General features: G+C 39.7%; 1 protein-coding gene across 1 annotated transcript; it reads left to right on the top strand.

Moving 5' to 3' along the window:
- Positions 1 to 2,805: 2,805 nt before the first annotated feature.
- LOC135468553 (hyaluronidase-1-like) lies at positions 2,806 to 15,198 on the top strand. Its single transcript, XM_064746871.1, has 5 exons — positions 2,806 to 3,276; positions 9,064 to 9,308; positions 10,094 to 10,234; positions 10,954 to 11,161; positions 13,402 to 15,198. The coding sequence occupies exons 1-5, from the start codon at positions 3,037 to 3,039 to the stop codon at positions 13,771 to 13,773; spliced, it is 1,206 nt and encodes a 401-aa protein (XP_064602941.1). The 5' UTR covers positions 2,806 to 3,036; the 3' UTR covers positions 13,774 to 15,198.
- Positions 15,199 to 17,167: the final 1,969 nt, after the last annotated feature.

Here is a 17,167-nt window from a genome sequence, read left to right as displayed (position 1 = left end):
TACAACATTATGGTATCCATGCACTTCCTTATTTTACTTTCGTATATAGAGACGATATAAAGTTTCTGTATGCAATTTAAAAGCCGAGTTTATTCAGGGTTGTATGATCAGTATGTATATTGAGGTACACATATTGTTCAGTTTTGTTTCTATTTAATGAATTCTAAACAGGTTCAAAAATAGCATTAAATCTTTATGTAATATATATTCCATTATTGTTTCCGTCATTATTTTGCACAGGTCGGTGTTATATTTCCAGTACGTTGTCCTCCAGCAATAAAACTTACCGCCATTGCACAAGCGAAGAAAAAATAGAGTTAACAACGTCCTTCAGTACTTCAATAGTTTATTGTCAGCACAGATGTTGTGTAGTATGAATGTGTTTTGTGTTACCGAAGCTTCCCTAAGAAGTTACATTGAGTATCCCATTTGTATAGATCACACGTGTTCCCCTTGGCCCTGAGGGAGAGTCAGTTTGTAACACTGATGTGAGTAGAATTCTGGCCAAACCTTTCTGTTTGTTATTGTATACACATGTCTGAAGGCTGGATACGCCAGTGAACACCTCACAAGTCGTACCCCAGTTTAACATCAGCGACATACGGTAACAATTCAAACTTCATTCAAACATCTGGAGGCCGTGTTTACGCGGCATGTTTGTTTTGCCTTCTTTTAAATCAAGGATATCCTTTACTTCTGGTAGTCCTATACGTGAGTATTGCGTGTCACAGGTCTTCGGTTTCGGGGAGGTCAGGTAGCGTGAACGGTTCCTATGTTTGTGTCTTATGCCAAATGAGGTCGCGTATGCAAATTCCGAGCAATCAGGAAAGAGCCAGATTGGCACCTTTCCCCGCGCTTATGGCTTTGGCATGAACTGGCTCAATCCGTTGGGTCGCTCTCGGCGGTTTATCCAAAAAAAGATTCCGATGCAATTATTTCAAGATACAGGCAAAGAAATTTGTTAGCTTTGGTGTGACAAATTGTATGTATTTTTAGAATGTATAGAACAATAAAAGAGACAATCCTGGGAAAGAATGGAGAATGTATCATTGGTGAAAATGCCAATGGCGTGCCTTTCTGGAAGAAAATAAATTGTTTATTTCCAGTTGGGTGAAGTAAGAAAGGTAAAACGAGAGAAAAACAAACGAAAGTGACTGGTTTTTGTTGACATTATATTATATTCCTCGGTTTTGTTTTGTCTTTCCGTGTTCCAAACAAATGCCAGTTGGACGTATTCTGTAGGCCGATCCTCCCAAAAGAATTAAGAACTAATGAACTACGGGTTTTATTTTCGTTGAAGACCAGACGCTGTTAATTAAGACAGTCTTGGGAAAATATAACATTCATCGTTTTTCTCTGTGTTACTAGGGGTTGGGTCGAGGTTTATGTATAAATAGCATTTCTCTGCCTACAGAGTTTCTCCTAAGGCGCCTATCCGGGCCACTAACGCGCCGAATTTGGGTCAGTAGTGCTCAATATTAAACCAACGCACCTGTTCTAGATACGCTCTTAAAGACACAACTCCCAATATAGCTGCGTAAAAACCACAGCATGCGGTTCACATAAGAAACATTTGTTTACGCGTACTATTTTCCCGCTCACAATTTCACTTTCCCAGAGACTTCTCCATCAGTAATAATCTAGCGAGCCATTCAACTTGATGCAGTGATGCAGGTGTAAAGACTAACGTTTGACTTAAACACAGCGGTGGCTGTTTATCAGCAGTGCACGCAGGTTGATCCCCGTTGCTGCGCATTCCTGAAGATCCATTCGAAGATTGGATATATGCTGCATTCTCTCGTGGTTGTTGTTGTCATTTCTGCCTTTCAAGCGTAGCAGATTGACCTGCTGTAGGCTGGAACTGTTTACCTGCATCAAACGCTTGCAGTTTGAGTTGATGAAGGCAGGGCGTGGATAACTTTTCGGTGTCGGAGGAAAAAAATGCCAAGTAGTTATTGTCGCCGCAGATCGAAATGCAGATCGAAAACACCTTCCTGGTTTTCGATGCTTACATTTATAAGGTTAGCTCTTGTTGCAAATGTATGCTGTGCTTTGGATGTATTGACAGCAAAACATGCCAGCCATCCGTCGACAATGTTGGAAACTTCAAATGGACAAAGTAATCATTATACCATGGGCGTAACAACACTTGCTTCGAGTAAATTAAATGGGGACGATGGCAAAAGTACGTCATCAGTTTTGCAGTTAATATCCTTGCCAGCGTTAACACCAGAAAGGATAGGTACAAAACAAACAGTTATAACAAATGCCGAGTCTGCAGACAGACGCGTAAGCGAACCCCCAGCAGGTACCAAGAGAAACCACTCCGACGCCGTCATCACAAGAGTCAACAGTTCTGCTGGGCAATCCTACACGTTGGTAGACGTAACTACAAGAGTCAACAACGCTACTGGGAAATCTTCCAGCGGCGTTACAGGCGTTACAACAAATGTCAACCGCTCTAATGGAGAATCTGCCAGTCAGTTTCTAGATCTAGCTACAAGAGTCAACAGCGTTACCCGACATGCGCCTCCTGTCGAAGAAGCTAGTGGAAACGGAACCTCGAGACGGGTCAATGTTCCGGAACGATTTGAAGACACGGTGGCACGTCGTCGCATTGAAGAACCGACATCAGTGATATTTAACCCCAACGATGTGGAGGATAAGAAGTCTGCAGAAGGCCCAAATAATGCATTGTATGGATTCATGTCCGATGAAGGATTGGACTCCAATAATGTTGAAAATGAAATTCCCAATGATCCCGAAGTGTTGGATGTCCCATTTAGCGAGTCCAATGTCCCACAGAGTACACTGACCTACCTCGTTACAACAACAACAACCACGTCTTCACAGAATAACGATATTGGACACATACCGGCGCCAACCACAAAGAGAACAACAGTTCCGGTAGCAAATAATACTCATATTTCTAGACCAAATGAGACGAAGGAAACGACTAAAGCAGATAGTGGTCAAAATGAGACCAGTGAGGGAAAGAATAGGACTGTCGTTACAACGGATAGCCTATTGAGCGCTATGACCACTCGTCAGTTGGAACCGCCCAGTCCCAAGCCCTTCCTTGTTATTTGGAACATTCCGTCGAAGAAGTGTGGAACTCGGTATGGAATTCTTCCTAAACTGACCAAATACGGAATACTTCACAACACTCATCAACACTTCTACGGAGAGGAAATCGTTATATTTTACGCCAATCACCTTGGTTTTTATCCTCGATTGTTGGCGGATGGAGAGGTGGTCAATGGCGGAATACCTCAGGTAAAAACTCTCTCATGATCCATTGTTATTGTTAGGGGATTATCTTTTGAATTCAAGCTACGAAGAAATTTCAATCTGTAATCTTAAACATATCAGAGGCCAATTTAAGTATATAGCGAACTGAGATATTTTACCCAATCTAAACGAAATATTTCACCCAGCCTAAGCGAAAACATAGCGGGCCAACTCAAGGGCATACGTATAACAATGTGAGATAGATTGAATGATTCGGTCTTTATTTCATACTTCATATACTTTCTTAGCTTTTGGTACTTTGTGTTCTTTGTGTTACTATTGACCTGGAACGTCCATTACGGATGAACTCACAGCGAGATTGATGACTACATGCGCGTATGATTGATAGGTAAGTCCAAAATGCATAGAGCTGAGTGGTATAAAACATTGTTACGGGTCACACTCTGTTTACCATTTTTGACCGTTTGACAAAGTACGTGTTTTCCCTACCCATGCATACGTAAATAATCATACAGACTTCGAATAAATGAAATAACCATGAATATTAATGAAATATATAAATAAAAACTATCACTAGGTGTATAATGGATATATTGCATGAATTCTAGGCCTTTGGAAATTATATACATTCTAAAATTTGATTTCATACAGTACGTTATATTCTTCAGCTTAGGAAATACATATTTAAGACATAACGGTTATCGTCTATGTAGTTACATCTCTAATAATATAATCACGTGATTTCTGGGTGTACCTACACAGCCCACTGTTCCAATATTAAGGGCACCTGCTATGATTTGGTCCCACCACGGAGGCTACACTCCCAGAGGCCGTGATCTGAGTATGCACCTGTTATATACCCACCACAATCATCCCAAGAGCAAATGACCGTACAGCTTCCCAGCGGAGATCACCTGCTAGCGTAAATTCCATTGCAGTCACTGGATGTGCTCGAATCTAAATTGAATCCAGTGTTGTATCATATCTACGTCAAACAAGAAATTGTCTAGGATTCAAACGCGAAATCATTTCAAACTAAATTCGATATGCAAAACTCAAAAACTTAGTCAGGTTGCACTTGGTTTTATTTTCAATCTCAGCAACGAGTTTTGAGCTCGTGTGTTCAAATCGACAGTCACTCAGTCGATGTTACTGTGGTTTTCTGCGGTCATTTTTCAGTCTGCGGTTGCACAGGAAAAATAATCTCGAGAAAGGCGTAAAAAGGTTAGAAATTGCGATGTTTACAGAGGCAAGGAAGTGGAACTCTTGCCAAATTAATGTTTTTTGCAGACTTTGAGCAGTCATGCAGTTTAGTTGGGCCTTCTCCCAAGTGAAGATTAAGTAACATTGCAGTGGTTTCCAGTGCAAAGTGTTTGTTCTCTTGACTAGATAGTTTCTATATAATCTTAACGTAATCCTTATTCCAAGGAGCGAAGTTACAAACACACAATGATACTAATTTTTTTCTCTTGGTCAATATTCGACGTAGAAAATATTGGAATCGAGAAAAAGTCTGTCAGCATGTATTAAAAGTTGTATTCGTGAAGGCACTGTCTGATGGCGGTAAGGCAAGAGGTAAAAACCGCCAAAGTCAGGTTAATTTTCCGCCATTTTGTCCGATGGAGGTAACGCAAGAGGTAAGAACCGCCAAAGTCCGTTTAGCCTTCCGCCATTTTTTGTATCCAATTGCTGTCCTAGAAATCAGAAGTACAGAAGGACTGTTTATAGAGGAACTGCTCAATGTTGAATGATTTTGGTGCAGAGAATTAAGTCCATCTAGCTGACATTGATGAACCGTTACCCTGTACTGTAGACATTTGAACTGCCAAGTTGCTCATGTGTTGATTAAACTGAAAATGGAGAACAGAACGGTGCCAGATGCAGCCTTATGTGATTGTTTGTAAAATGTGATGACAGAACAGCATTTTGAGTATTTCTAGACCAGTGACGTCCAATTAATTGTATTTATCGTCATTGCAATTTTATTATTAATTATATTTAAACTATGATGCTAGGGCCAGAGCGTGTAACTTGTTACTTTTTAAGCATTAGGAGAGCAATTAGAACAAGACCTGAACTTAAGTAAATTGACAAGAACCGTATTTCACTGGTTACATGTGACCATTTGCCAGCAATGAAACACCCGTCTCTGCATTGTTCATACTCTGTAAGTTGTCATCTTTTATATTAAATATATATGGTAATATACCTTCTATATCTCACGATCTTCTAAGTAAGACGGACAACAAAGAGTGACACCCGGAAAAAATTACTTAACTCGGACAGTTGATGTCATATAACGGCCATTATATATGTACCTAATAAAAAGCACACGTCAAATCAATTAATCACACATGAACAGGAAAGTAGAAGTTACGTACGCAAAAACGTTGGGTTGTATAAACGTAAACACAAATCATACACAGATGTGCTTTACCATACGACCGTTAAGAAATCTCGCTTAATGCCTCGTTTAAACGTGTTAGTTCGTTTTCTTGGGTAAATCTGTTCTTTACCCAATAATGCAGGTCATTCCGGCCACACCGTTTTTCCTTTAGACTGGAGTGTGAGAGCATTTGTATGACCTAAAAACCGCATTCTACAAACATGTACTCAAGGTTAAATAAGGATATATCCCTCATCCATTTCTGTTGTAAACAATGGAGCAGATGTTACAAGATTTGAAGAAAATAGCTACAAATTCTATATCAGTTGTTAGGGCCTCCGTGGCCTAGTGGTTAGTGTGCATCATAGACTCAGGGGCATCTCGCCAATGCTCTGGCTATGAGTTAGTCCACCCCATGCTGTCTTCCTCGCCGCTTGTACTTGCATGGGAAGATCTGTCAGCAGCCTGTGGATGGCCGTGGATAAGTGAAATATTCGTGATAAACAAATAAATAAATACATCAGTTGTCGAGCTAAGCGGACTATATCGGTTAAGCAATACAAACAGAGCATACACATTTGAAACGTTGGAAACGTACCATCAACCTTTGGGTGGATTCTTTTGACCATGCCCAGTGAGCACGAGGATTTCTTAGGTCATACGCCATGTTATTTATTTATTTATTTATTTATTTAGTTAGTTAGTTAGTTAGTTAGTTAGTTGAAAGGTGTTTTACGCTGTAGTTAAGAATATTTCACTTATACGACGGCGGCCAGTATTATGGTGGGAGGAAACCGGGCAGTGCCCGGGGGAAAGCCATGACCATCCACAGGTTGCTGGCAGACCTTCCCACCAAGGGCACAAAGCCTAACTTTCAATTTTGTGATGAAACTGATGAAATGAAGAGACAACTTTAAAAGAGAAGAAAATTTAAATATCAATCAAATACCATTGAAAAGAGTATGCATTTCCTCGCAGGTGCATGCCATAAAAAATTCTAATATGTACCTCAAGTTGATAAATTACAAATAAAGTCAGCAAAAACATCCGCTGTGGGCTATTCCATTTTGCCTAAGAACTAATTCTTCTTAGGAGGAGAATTGCCGGTGGAAGCCGCCGAAGTGCATTGGTACATTTCCTGTAGAACTCTTCCTCCCAGAAGGTAGCAAACAATACAGTTCGTTTTCCTCTTGACGATCGGAAAACCGGAATGTTGGACGTAGGTTCCGAGTTTACGCGAACAAGCGGACAGTTTTATCGACTCTCACTGGCTGAGAGGCAACCCACCCCAAGCATAAATTACAGGGTGTTAAAGATGAAGTGCGCCATGGACAGCGATTTATGCTAGCTTTGCCGTTTTCAAGCTTTACGTGTATGGCGAGGAAAAGTCGCAAAATTATGCAGCGGGCACCACCAGATAGATAAAAATGTGATCTTTTCAGCCTACAGTGTCATTTTTTTAAGTTTTCTTCTCCTTTAAGTATTAAAATGAGAATTCCTAGCGTAATACACAATTTGAGGTTAGTAAACTGCTTTACCCCTAAGACTAGGTTTGATTTAAATTTAGCTTCGTGATTTAAACTGGAGTATAGTTGGAGTTTTCCATGCGCTACTTTCCTTTCAGTGAAAGACCGATGTTTATACAGAATGATGTCAGCGGGATGACGAGACAGTCACGTAATCGTTGTTAGGCGAAAACAAAACTAAAGATTCTGTCAATCTGGTTTTGGTCAAGCTTATTATCCCAATTTATTAGTAAAATGCGGAGGTCATTTCATCAAAAGATCTAATAAAATTGATTGCAGGTTAGCATTTCATTTGGTCATCTTAGATAAGGTTTAAAAATCAAATGTTAGTGCTGAATTAGGCTACATAAGTTAATCAGCGCATGTAGTCGTGCGAGTGAATGAATATTTCTGACTACGTCTCATCTACAGTACTTCCGCCATATCGTGGTGAGAGCAGGAAACAGTATGGGTTTATCTGGTTTTCGAGGCGAACGCTTTTGAAACCAGGGGTAAAAAGGGGGGAAATTTCCATGCAAATGAGTGAAATCAGTATTCAGATGGTGTTCCATGCTAGTAGGCTTATATAAGTTGTGGATGTCTCCCAGTAGCACTTTGATTGGAATTGTTCATTGCAAACAGTTATTCATTATGAACACTGCAAGCTGAAACTATTGTCTTATAATATAGAGTTCATATAGGCGTAGCGATACAGCAAAGCTAGAAATAACACATATCTGTTGTTTTCATGCATGAACACCAACATGCAGGTGCACATGCTGTATGTTGGGTGTTTTTATCCACACCTATAGCCTATGCTTCGCTTTTACACCAATATACCTTTTGTTTTAGTATAAAGGTACGAGGCCTGTGGGTAATCTAGCCTGAAGAAGCCGGTACACTCGACTTGATGGTGTTGTTTTACCCTAGTACAACTCGGCTTCCACGCCTGAGACATTCACACGATCGTGCAAATGTCAGGTCCCATCAGCCGCAAACGACTTTCACATACCCATGTATTTATATAAATAGAGCCGTGTCAGCGTGGAACCGATGCCAGATTTGTCCTGACTCTGCAGAAATGTGAAATCCCTGTGAAAAGCTCCAGTGATTTTGTAACGTGCAAGAGGTTAAAGCAGGACAGATGTACTCGACGTAATTGTTAAAGCCTTTTGGCAAGTGCAGCGAATTATACATTCTTTAGGCTGTATACTACTTCCAGTACTCATCAAGATATAGTGCTGGTACAGTAGATGGTTGCAACAACGAGAGCGTTGACACGGAAACTCGAAACCACCAGTGTTTACCCCAGTATGAACAAGAAGCAATCTTCTTACAGCATGGTTAAACACCCTAAATGCAAATGACTAAAATATGTTTATCCTTATGGGATCCATCTAAAAATTCGGTTTCCTGGCGAACTAGGTTTGTCTAAAATATCTAAACTTAAGATAGACGTACTATCTTGACAATAACCGAAATTAAAACCGTTATTTATTTATTTATTTATTTGATTGGTATTTTTACATCGTACTCAAAAATAAATAACTTATGCGAGAGCGACCAGCATTATGGTAGGGTGAAACACACGACTATCCGCAGGTTAATGACAGGCCATCCCACGCACGGCCGGGGAGAAAGGCACAGTTAGTTATTAAAAATGTAACTGCAAAAGAATATGAGGTACAGGTTACACAGATTTCCAGGATTCGACTTCAAGGTCATGACTTCCAAAAATGGCTGTCCAAAAGTACAAATTTCTACAAATCATAGACTAAAAAAGTTGATCTGCATTAGCTACAACATAAAACCATTTTAAGACTTTGGGAGTCGTGATAACGGAGTTTTTGGAATTTTGGAGTTTTTAAAATGATTTTGTTAGGAAACTTTCATCAAGAAAAAAAACTGTTGTTTTTTCAGTTAGCCAATATGGACATGCACCTGGCTAAAGCACGAGGTGACATAGAAAAGCGGATTCCGAACGCAAACTTCAGTGGGTATGGTGTGATAGACTGGGAGTCCTGGCGGCCGATATTTCGACGTAACTGGGGTGTTCATCGCATGTACAAAGAAAGGGCTGTCAAAGCGATTGCTAAACAGTACCCATCCTGGAACTATACCACGGTCAAGGCATACGCCAAGAAAGAGTTTGACATATCTGCAAGGTTAGATGTTCTTCAAGCAAAAGCCACACAAAACAACTAACTCTCATGTACGTACAAAGTTGATGTTAATCATGTGAAATTCAAAAACAGTGCCTTTACTAAACTATATCAGAACAGTCTAAGCTAAATTACTTTATTCATTTACCAATGTAGGATACAGGTTCCGGGGATCACGAAGCGATCATAGACTTAAGTCAAAATTTCAAAATCACTTTAAAATAGTTATTTCTTACGTAACAAGATCAAATTATTGCTTGACAGCGCAAATTCAGCGCAAGTTATTGTAAAGCAATTTTCAGCAAAAATATCGAGAATAAACATACCAAACATACTAAATTTAATGATTGAAATTTTGACACAAGTCTAAGATCTCTTCGTGATTCTGGGGTCTGGTCTCTTTCGTCCGGAAGAAAATGACAATAAAACAAAAGAAGAACATGTAACAATGATTTGTCAACCCACCCGAACATAAAGCAATTGTTCTAATGTAATTATTATTTACTTGCCTTCAGTGCTTTTAGTTTAACAGAATCTTTAACACATTTGTCAATTAATTTTATCGGACTTTCCCATCATAATCTAGATTATTTCACTCATCCAATGGCAACCAGGCCTAACGGTAAAGTGAACTGGACTGAAAACCGCATTTTAACCAGTTACGTTCATTTCGAGCACACTTTTATTCCTCATTTGTAACAAATTGTGGAGTTTACTTTTTACTGCATCTACGGAATGTTGCAAAGGTATAAATTAATAACAATTTTCATCTTTGTGATATTTTACAGGCGTTTCATTACAGCCACCCTGTCCCTGGCGAAAGACCTCCGGCCATTGGCCAAATGGGGATTTTACCTTTTCCCAGACTGCTATAATTTCCGAAACGGTCAAGACTACTGTGACAAGAAGCAAACCAAAAGAAACGACAGGTACTCGTACTTTCTTCTGTGAATTGTTCTTCAGTAAATTATGGCTGGTACAATGTATCAAATAAATCAAAGATAAGTCGTCTTTGCAATGTCATCTTCAGCAAACATGTGGAACCTTTGGGATTTGTATAGTCACCTTTAACAGGTTATTTCCCAAGAGACCTCTCATCCAAAATCTCAACGATATTCAGGAATGTGATTGCCTTGCAACCCAATGGCACACACCGACCGAACCAAAGAAGAATATACCACTTTCTAAACACATTTCCTTCCAGATTCGCATAATAATTCAGAGCCAGTGTGACTATACGGATCTGTATGTGTCACCTTCTAAACACTTTTCTTGCCAGGTTCGTAGAACAGTTCCGAGCTAGTGTGATTATACGGGTCTGTATGTGTCACCTTCTAAACAGTTTTCTTTCCAGGTTTGGATAATAGTTCAGAGCCAGTCTGACTCTACCCCTCAGTATGTGTCACCTTCTAAACAGTTTTCTTTCCAGGTTTGGATAATAGTTCAGAGCCAGTCTGACTCTACCCCTCAGTATGTGCCAGCTTCTAAACACTTTCTTTTCAGGTTGTCCTGATTGTTCAGAATCACGGAATGCGACTTTAAGCCGGTCTACACGTGTCCCCTTTCTAAACATTTTTCGCCCATGCAGGTTTATTGCAGTGATTGTTCAGAGCCAGTGTGACTTCGTTAGCATCACTCTTCCCTACAGGTTGTGGTGGCTGTTTCGAGCCAGTGGAGCTCTCTACCCGTCAATATACCTCACTCAAAAACTCCGCCCCAAGTACCGGGCAGGTCACATCAAGGGTATCCTTCAGGAGGGCTACAGGATACAAAAAACACACACGAACAGAGCAAGGACTCCAGTTCTACCTTATGCCAGAATCAGATATAGCGATACAAACTTCCTTCTGTCACGGGTAAGTAACATTAGGGTCAGATACAGCGATACAAACTTCGTCAGTCATACTCGCTACCAAAATTGCCTTTAGCCAGTGATACCTAACAGCACAAGCTCTACACTTGGATATGTTGAAATATGTTTGCAGTTAGGACAAAGTCCTTGCAGTAACACAGCTTACACTACACTCTCAGCGAATAGACTACAATGTTTTTTATAACAAAATTTCGCAATATCCAGCTTTAAAACCATACTGCCGTGAAACCATAGACCACAACAAATAAAATCAAACACATTGATTAGGGTTATATTATACGTGTAAAGAATTTAAAATATGGCAGCGTCAGAAAGAGGGTTTAAAGTAAAATCGATAGCAGTTTAGGTAACTGGTGTCGCCGTCCGTGAAAACATATCTAACTCCGCCCAAAATCCAGCATGCCACTGGTTTTGGAATAATTATGACGTCACTCGAGGCAGTGGATTCTTGCCGTCGAAATGGGGCTTATAAACTTTAACACTATGAATGGGATACCGGCAGAAGTCCGAAGTGGGACGTATTGCGTCATTTCATTGACGTTGGACATTCCACTGCAGCGTCAACAGCGCGATGTCACAATGGGTAGACCAAATACGTCACAGATGAAACCGCTGCACGCAACATGTTTGGCGTCGCGCAACAAAAGACTTGTGACGTGCAACTCCAAATTCACACTAGCGCCACCTGCTGTGGAAAGAAAACCCGCCGGTATCCCATTGGAAAAAGTGTTCTAACTTCATTTTCCAAGCAATAATGTGAACTTCAAATATGTCAATGTGTAGATCTTATTTTGTTATATGTCAGTGACTAAAGGCAATTTTGGCAGCGTATGACTGATTTTACAAACAGCTGAAAATAGGCGAGTCTCTAAAAGAAACAGACTATAGGATCAGATACAGCGATACAAACTTCCTTCTGTCACGGGTAAGTTACATTAGTGTCAAATACAGCGATACAAACTTCCTTCCGTAACGGGTAAGTTACATTAGGGTCAGATACAGCGATATAAACTCCCTTCTGCCACGGGTAAGTTACATTATGGTCAGATACAGCGATATAAACTTCCTTCTGTCACGAGTAAGTCATATTAGGATCAGCTACAGCGATACAAACTTCCTTCTGTCACGGGTAAGTTGCATTAGGGTCAGATACAGCGATACAAGCTTCCTTCCGCCACGGATAAGTTACATTAGGGTCAGATACAGCGACATAAACTTCCTTCTGCCACGGGTAAGTTACATTAAGGTCAGATACAGCGATACGAACTTCTTTCTGGCACGGGTAAGTTACATTATGGTCAGATACAGCGATACGAACATCCTTCTGTCATGGGTAAATTACATTAGGGTCAGATACAGCGATATAAACTTCCTTCTGCCACAGGTAAGTTACATTAAGGTCAGATACAGCGATACGAACTTCCTTCTGTCACGGATAAGTTACATTAGGATCAGCTACAGCGATACGAACTTCCTTCTGTCACGGGTAAGTTACATTGGGGTCAGCAACAGCGATATGAACTTCCTTCTGTCACGGGTAAGTTACGTTAATATCTTGTCTGCCCTGTGCGAGAGTAACAGTTAATACAAGGTACGACAAGGTAGTTAACTGTGGTAGCCTATGTGTAATATAAAATTAGTTGGTAATGTTGCATTATACGGTCAAGTGGGTCGATCTTTAGGGCGCAAACAAACTCTCAGCATGAAGAAAAGAGCTAGAATTAGCTCGGCCAAAGGTCACGCAACGAATCCCCACCGTTATTGAATGGTCAAACAGCACCACGTGACTTTATTTACGTTCCAAACCCGAAAACGTGAATTCGTATATCCATAACATTGGGTAACATTGGACTAGAGCAATGGGACAGTTTTAAGCGTACAAATTCAAGATAATTTTATCAAGTTAATGGTATAATTTGCAATTGGCATAGAAAAAAGAAAATAAAACAGAGCAGGATTGAGTAAATATAACTTAAAAGCCTACCTAATCAAGAGATTGTAATCTGCACGTAGCATAGGCGTGGGGCGAGAACGTCGTGAAGACGTTGCAGCGGGATGTTTTTATTCATGGTAGAGCTGGTGGTTTCCTTATGTTATTGTGTTGTTAGCCATGGGTGTGGGAAAAAAATACTCCATCTCTGTTCATATCGCGTAAATAGTTCATGTGATGTGCTATCCTTTTCGTTTTTTGTTTTGTCTTTATTTTCGATTTCTTCTGAACAGAATGATTTGGAAGGAACCATTGGACAAGCAGCTACATCTGGGTCATCAGGTATAGTTTTGTGGGAGAAATACGCTAACACAGTCGGAAAACGAAAGTGTGTCCAGCTTAAAAAATATGTCCAGAAAATGCTGGGACCTTTTTTGATGACCTTACAGAGATTTGTGACAGACTGCAGCAAAACTCTGTGTGAAGGACGAGGAAGATGTGTACGTAAAAAACACTTCCCGTCCAAAACAAGGCCACACCATTACAAGCACGGGTTTGTCTCTATGTTCGCCAAACACCAGCGGAGGTACGATCAGGCGTTTCGGTGCAGCTGTTTCGAAGGATGGCGCGGTACACGGTGTGAGTGGAAGGATATAGATAATTGAAAGTTGTTGGTCAATTTCGTAGGGGCGTGGAAGAGAGCGCGATAGCACTTCGGGAAGTGGCAATTATAATTCAGGTCTTAACACAGTTTGATGTATAAGTTCACGTACTGGGAACGGTAAACCTTTTGAAATAGCACGTGTATCAAGCACGACCTAGCACATGTGGGGAAATAACTAAGACAATTCACATTTGGCTGGAATTTGGCAATAAGATTAGATGTTATTAGGCGGAAATGTAGGGTGTGGCAAATGCAATACAATCTTCTCCATAAATAAACAATATATTTCATCAGTTTTGTAATGAAGTACCAAAACATAATCAACATGATCTCAGCTGCAAAACGTACATATACGTGCAATTCATTTAATCAAACAGACCATTCATGAAAATAGTGAACTAATACAATATAAAGACTTCAGTCTAGAGAGTAAAGCCAGAGCAGCGACGATAGTGGGGTAGTTAGCAACGGACAAACGTAACCGGTGAAATTCGGCCTCTTATCAATTTACCTCAGTTAGGGTTTTATTCCAAAGGTTCACGTCATTGCGTATAAAAAGTCAAATCTGTGCCACTTCATGTAAAGAAATATAGGAAGTGGAAGATAAACTATTAATATCATCTCCTTAATATCATATCTTGAAACAAATGTGGGAAATGAAAGACAAACCATTGCCAGCTCATTTAAATAAGTCCAGTAGAAAGTTAAATAAAAACCATTATCTTCGCGACAGGAGAATATTTATTAAAGTGTTTTAAAGACAAGTGGATTTAACGAAGAAAATTGATTTCAAATGCCTTTACGTAACAAACAAAAAATGTTAAGACTTCTCATGACCAATAAAAACTGACAAACGGGGTGCCTTTTCCAGAGCAATAGCAACTCGATGTCAAGAGAGACTGGACATTGTTCTCTGATAATACAAGATATAAAACACAATAATAATGTCGCCATTCAGCTTGCCTTCCACTGGTCATATCTATGGAAGAACGAACACTTTAGACTACGCAGCTTTGGCCCGATTACCTCACTAGGGAAAGCTTCCCGATTTAACGGTAAAATGAGTCGTTCGTGCCAATAGTTTCAGGTTACGTAGACTCTTAAATCATTCGTTCACAAGGTTGGTTGTACATATTCACATATTGTTTACTTTCGACATAGTCGAAGATACGCACAAAGAATAGATATAGCCGGTTAATATATTGCTGGCAAAAATAGTTAAAGTTGAATCAAAATCGTGCAAGCTAAGGAACACAGATTTGACGGCCCTGTCTATGACAAAATAATATGGTTTAATACGCATGGTTTGTAAGTGTTTATTCGTGCGTCGTGCATGGTTTGTAACTGTTTATTTTAGCGTTGTGTGCATGGCTGAGGGATTTTGATATGTATTCTAACAATTCGTTTCAATCACTAGACAAGGATAACCCACGTATGAATCTGCTATAATAAACCAATGATCAACTAGATGCATTGTCTTGTCTTATGATTTAAACTACGCGTATTTGAAGTTCCCTTCCGCAGGAGACCACTGCCTGTCTTCAGGTACATGTACAACCCTTTACTATTGGGTTTTTCCTTATCACCAAGGGAAAAAGGCAGTAATCTAATTCTTGTAATATTTGAGACACCTGGTCTGCTCTTTTTAGTCAATATACATGTAACTGTAGCAGGAATATTTAGGGGGGGGGGGGGGTTATATGGTTAGTCCATCTAATGAATAACATATTCATATACTTAACTTTCAAAAAACTGGAAAAGAAATGTAATACTTGCTCTCAGCACTAATACCTGTCCTAAAAATTAGAAGAATTAGGGTATCTGAATTGCTGAATACTGAAGATTTCAACAAAGACTGGTATTTTGATTGGTAAGACTGATATTTACATCCCAAACAGATATATGTGATCCTACTTACCATGATGTTACAGATGTAACTAGGATAAGTAATCATCCAGTCCAAATCCAAATCAATAATAATTCATTTGTCCTTCCACTACATGTTCCAACAACCGCTTTGTATTCAGCATTAAGTTACATAGACATACATACAGAGATAATGTTGCACCATGGAATACACGTATTTATTACAATACTTCCTATGAAATTACGGATGAAAGAGCTGGCAATTAGCACGCTGCAGTCCAGGTATTTTTACTGTAAAATGGCTATAATGGCGCACAATCCTGTTAAATAATATGTGAACCCTACCTAGATCACGTGTTTCTTGTATTACGGGTGTTTCAACACTAAAACAGCAGTAGTTGTAAACCCTGTAGAAAATAGTGGCGTTTGTGCAGTGAAAAAATGGACTTCTCTAACAGTGTCAGAGATCTGTCTAGGCACAGACAGGAAACTTCCAGTTACTTACGACGTTTTGTTAAAGAGCTACTTTGGTGTCAAAACATCTGTGTCTTAAAAGTAAGGTAAATTGATAAGGACTGGGATAGTGTGAATTGCTTTCCTACATTGTGAATCACGCCATCCAACCGTGTTCTTTGGAACGCTGGAGATTGTCAGATGTTTCCTGAAAATTGATAAGTAAAACGCCACTGAGGAAACCACAACGATTTTATCACTAGTCCCAGGCTCAAACCAACAGTTCTCTGAAACATCTTCCTTTGCCATTGCTTGTAGGTTATAGTACCTGCAACTCTCTATGTCCGCAACTACTATTCGATTAACAGTCAGTCCCAATGAAATCAGATGTGGAACAAGTATGGAACATCGCTATTAATCAATGTGTCTATGAGGTTACCTTGGGGTTTAACCTCAAATTGAGCATTTACTCCCATGAACATGTACTACATCATGAAGGTGTCTCCTGCAGCAGAAAGTGCAGACATGACGCCCCATCCAGCCGCGCAGCGTACTGAAAGTGAAAGTAGGTCGACCAGTACTTGGCATACATGTATCCCCTTCTGGTCAGCGGAAAACAATGCAACACGGAGGTTCTCACAATTGATGTCCTGGGTCTGATCGGAGGAGCTTTCTCCAAAGTTGTCTGATTATCTGTCAGAGGCTCCTACATCTCGTGTACGGTAATTCTGTTCTTTGCGCTAGAATTTAATACCCCAATATATTCTAACATGCTAAATAGTGTTACAGATTTATTTATTTATTTGACTGATGTTCTACACCATACTTAAGAATACATGTATTTCGCTTATGTCACAGCAATAAGCATTATGGTGGAATGAAACCGGGTGGTGATTACAACTGATAAAATCACTTGTAATCATGGTAGGGTTTAAATTTAATAGAGACTGCTTTTAAATTTATTTAATTGTTGTTTAATGTAATACATGCTTAAATTTTATATTACTTTATATCTGTTCACTTATAGGATTGCAGTAAGCTTTATGCCTAGAGAAAACCACCGACCTTTGGCAACT

The sequence above is a fragment of the Liolophura sinensis genome, chromosome 6 (genome assembly GCF_032854445.1).
Source record: "Liolophura sinensis isolate JHLJ2023 chromosome 6, CUHK_Ljap_v2, whole genome shotgun sequence".
NCBI lineage: Eukaryota > Metazoa > Mollusca > Polyplacophora > Chitonida > Chitonidae > Liolophura > Liolophura sinensis.
Note: the sequence above shows the minus strand (reverse complement) of the source record. Positions and strands in the feature narration are given on the sequence as shown.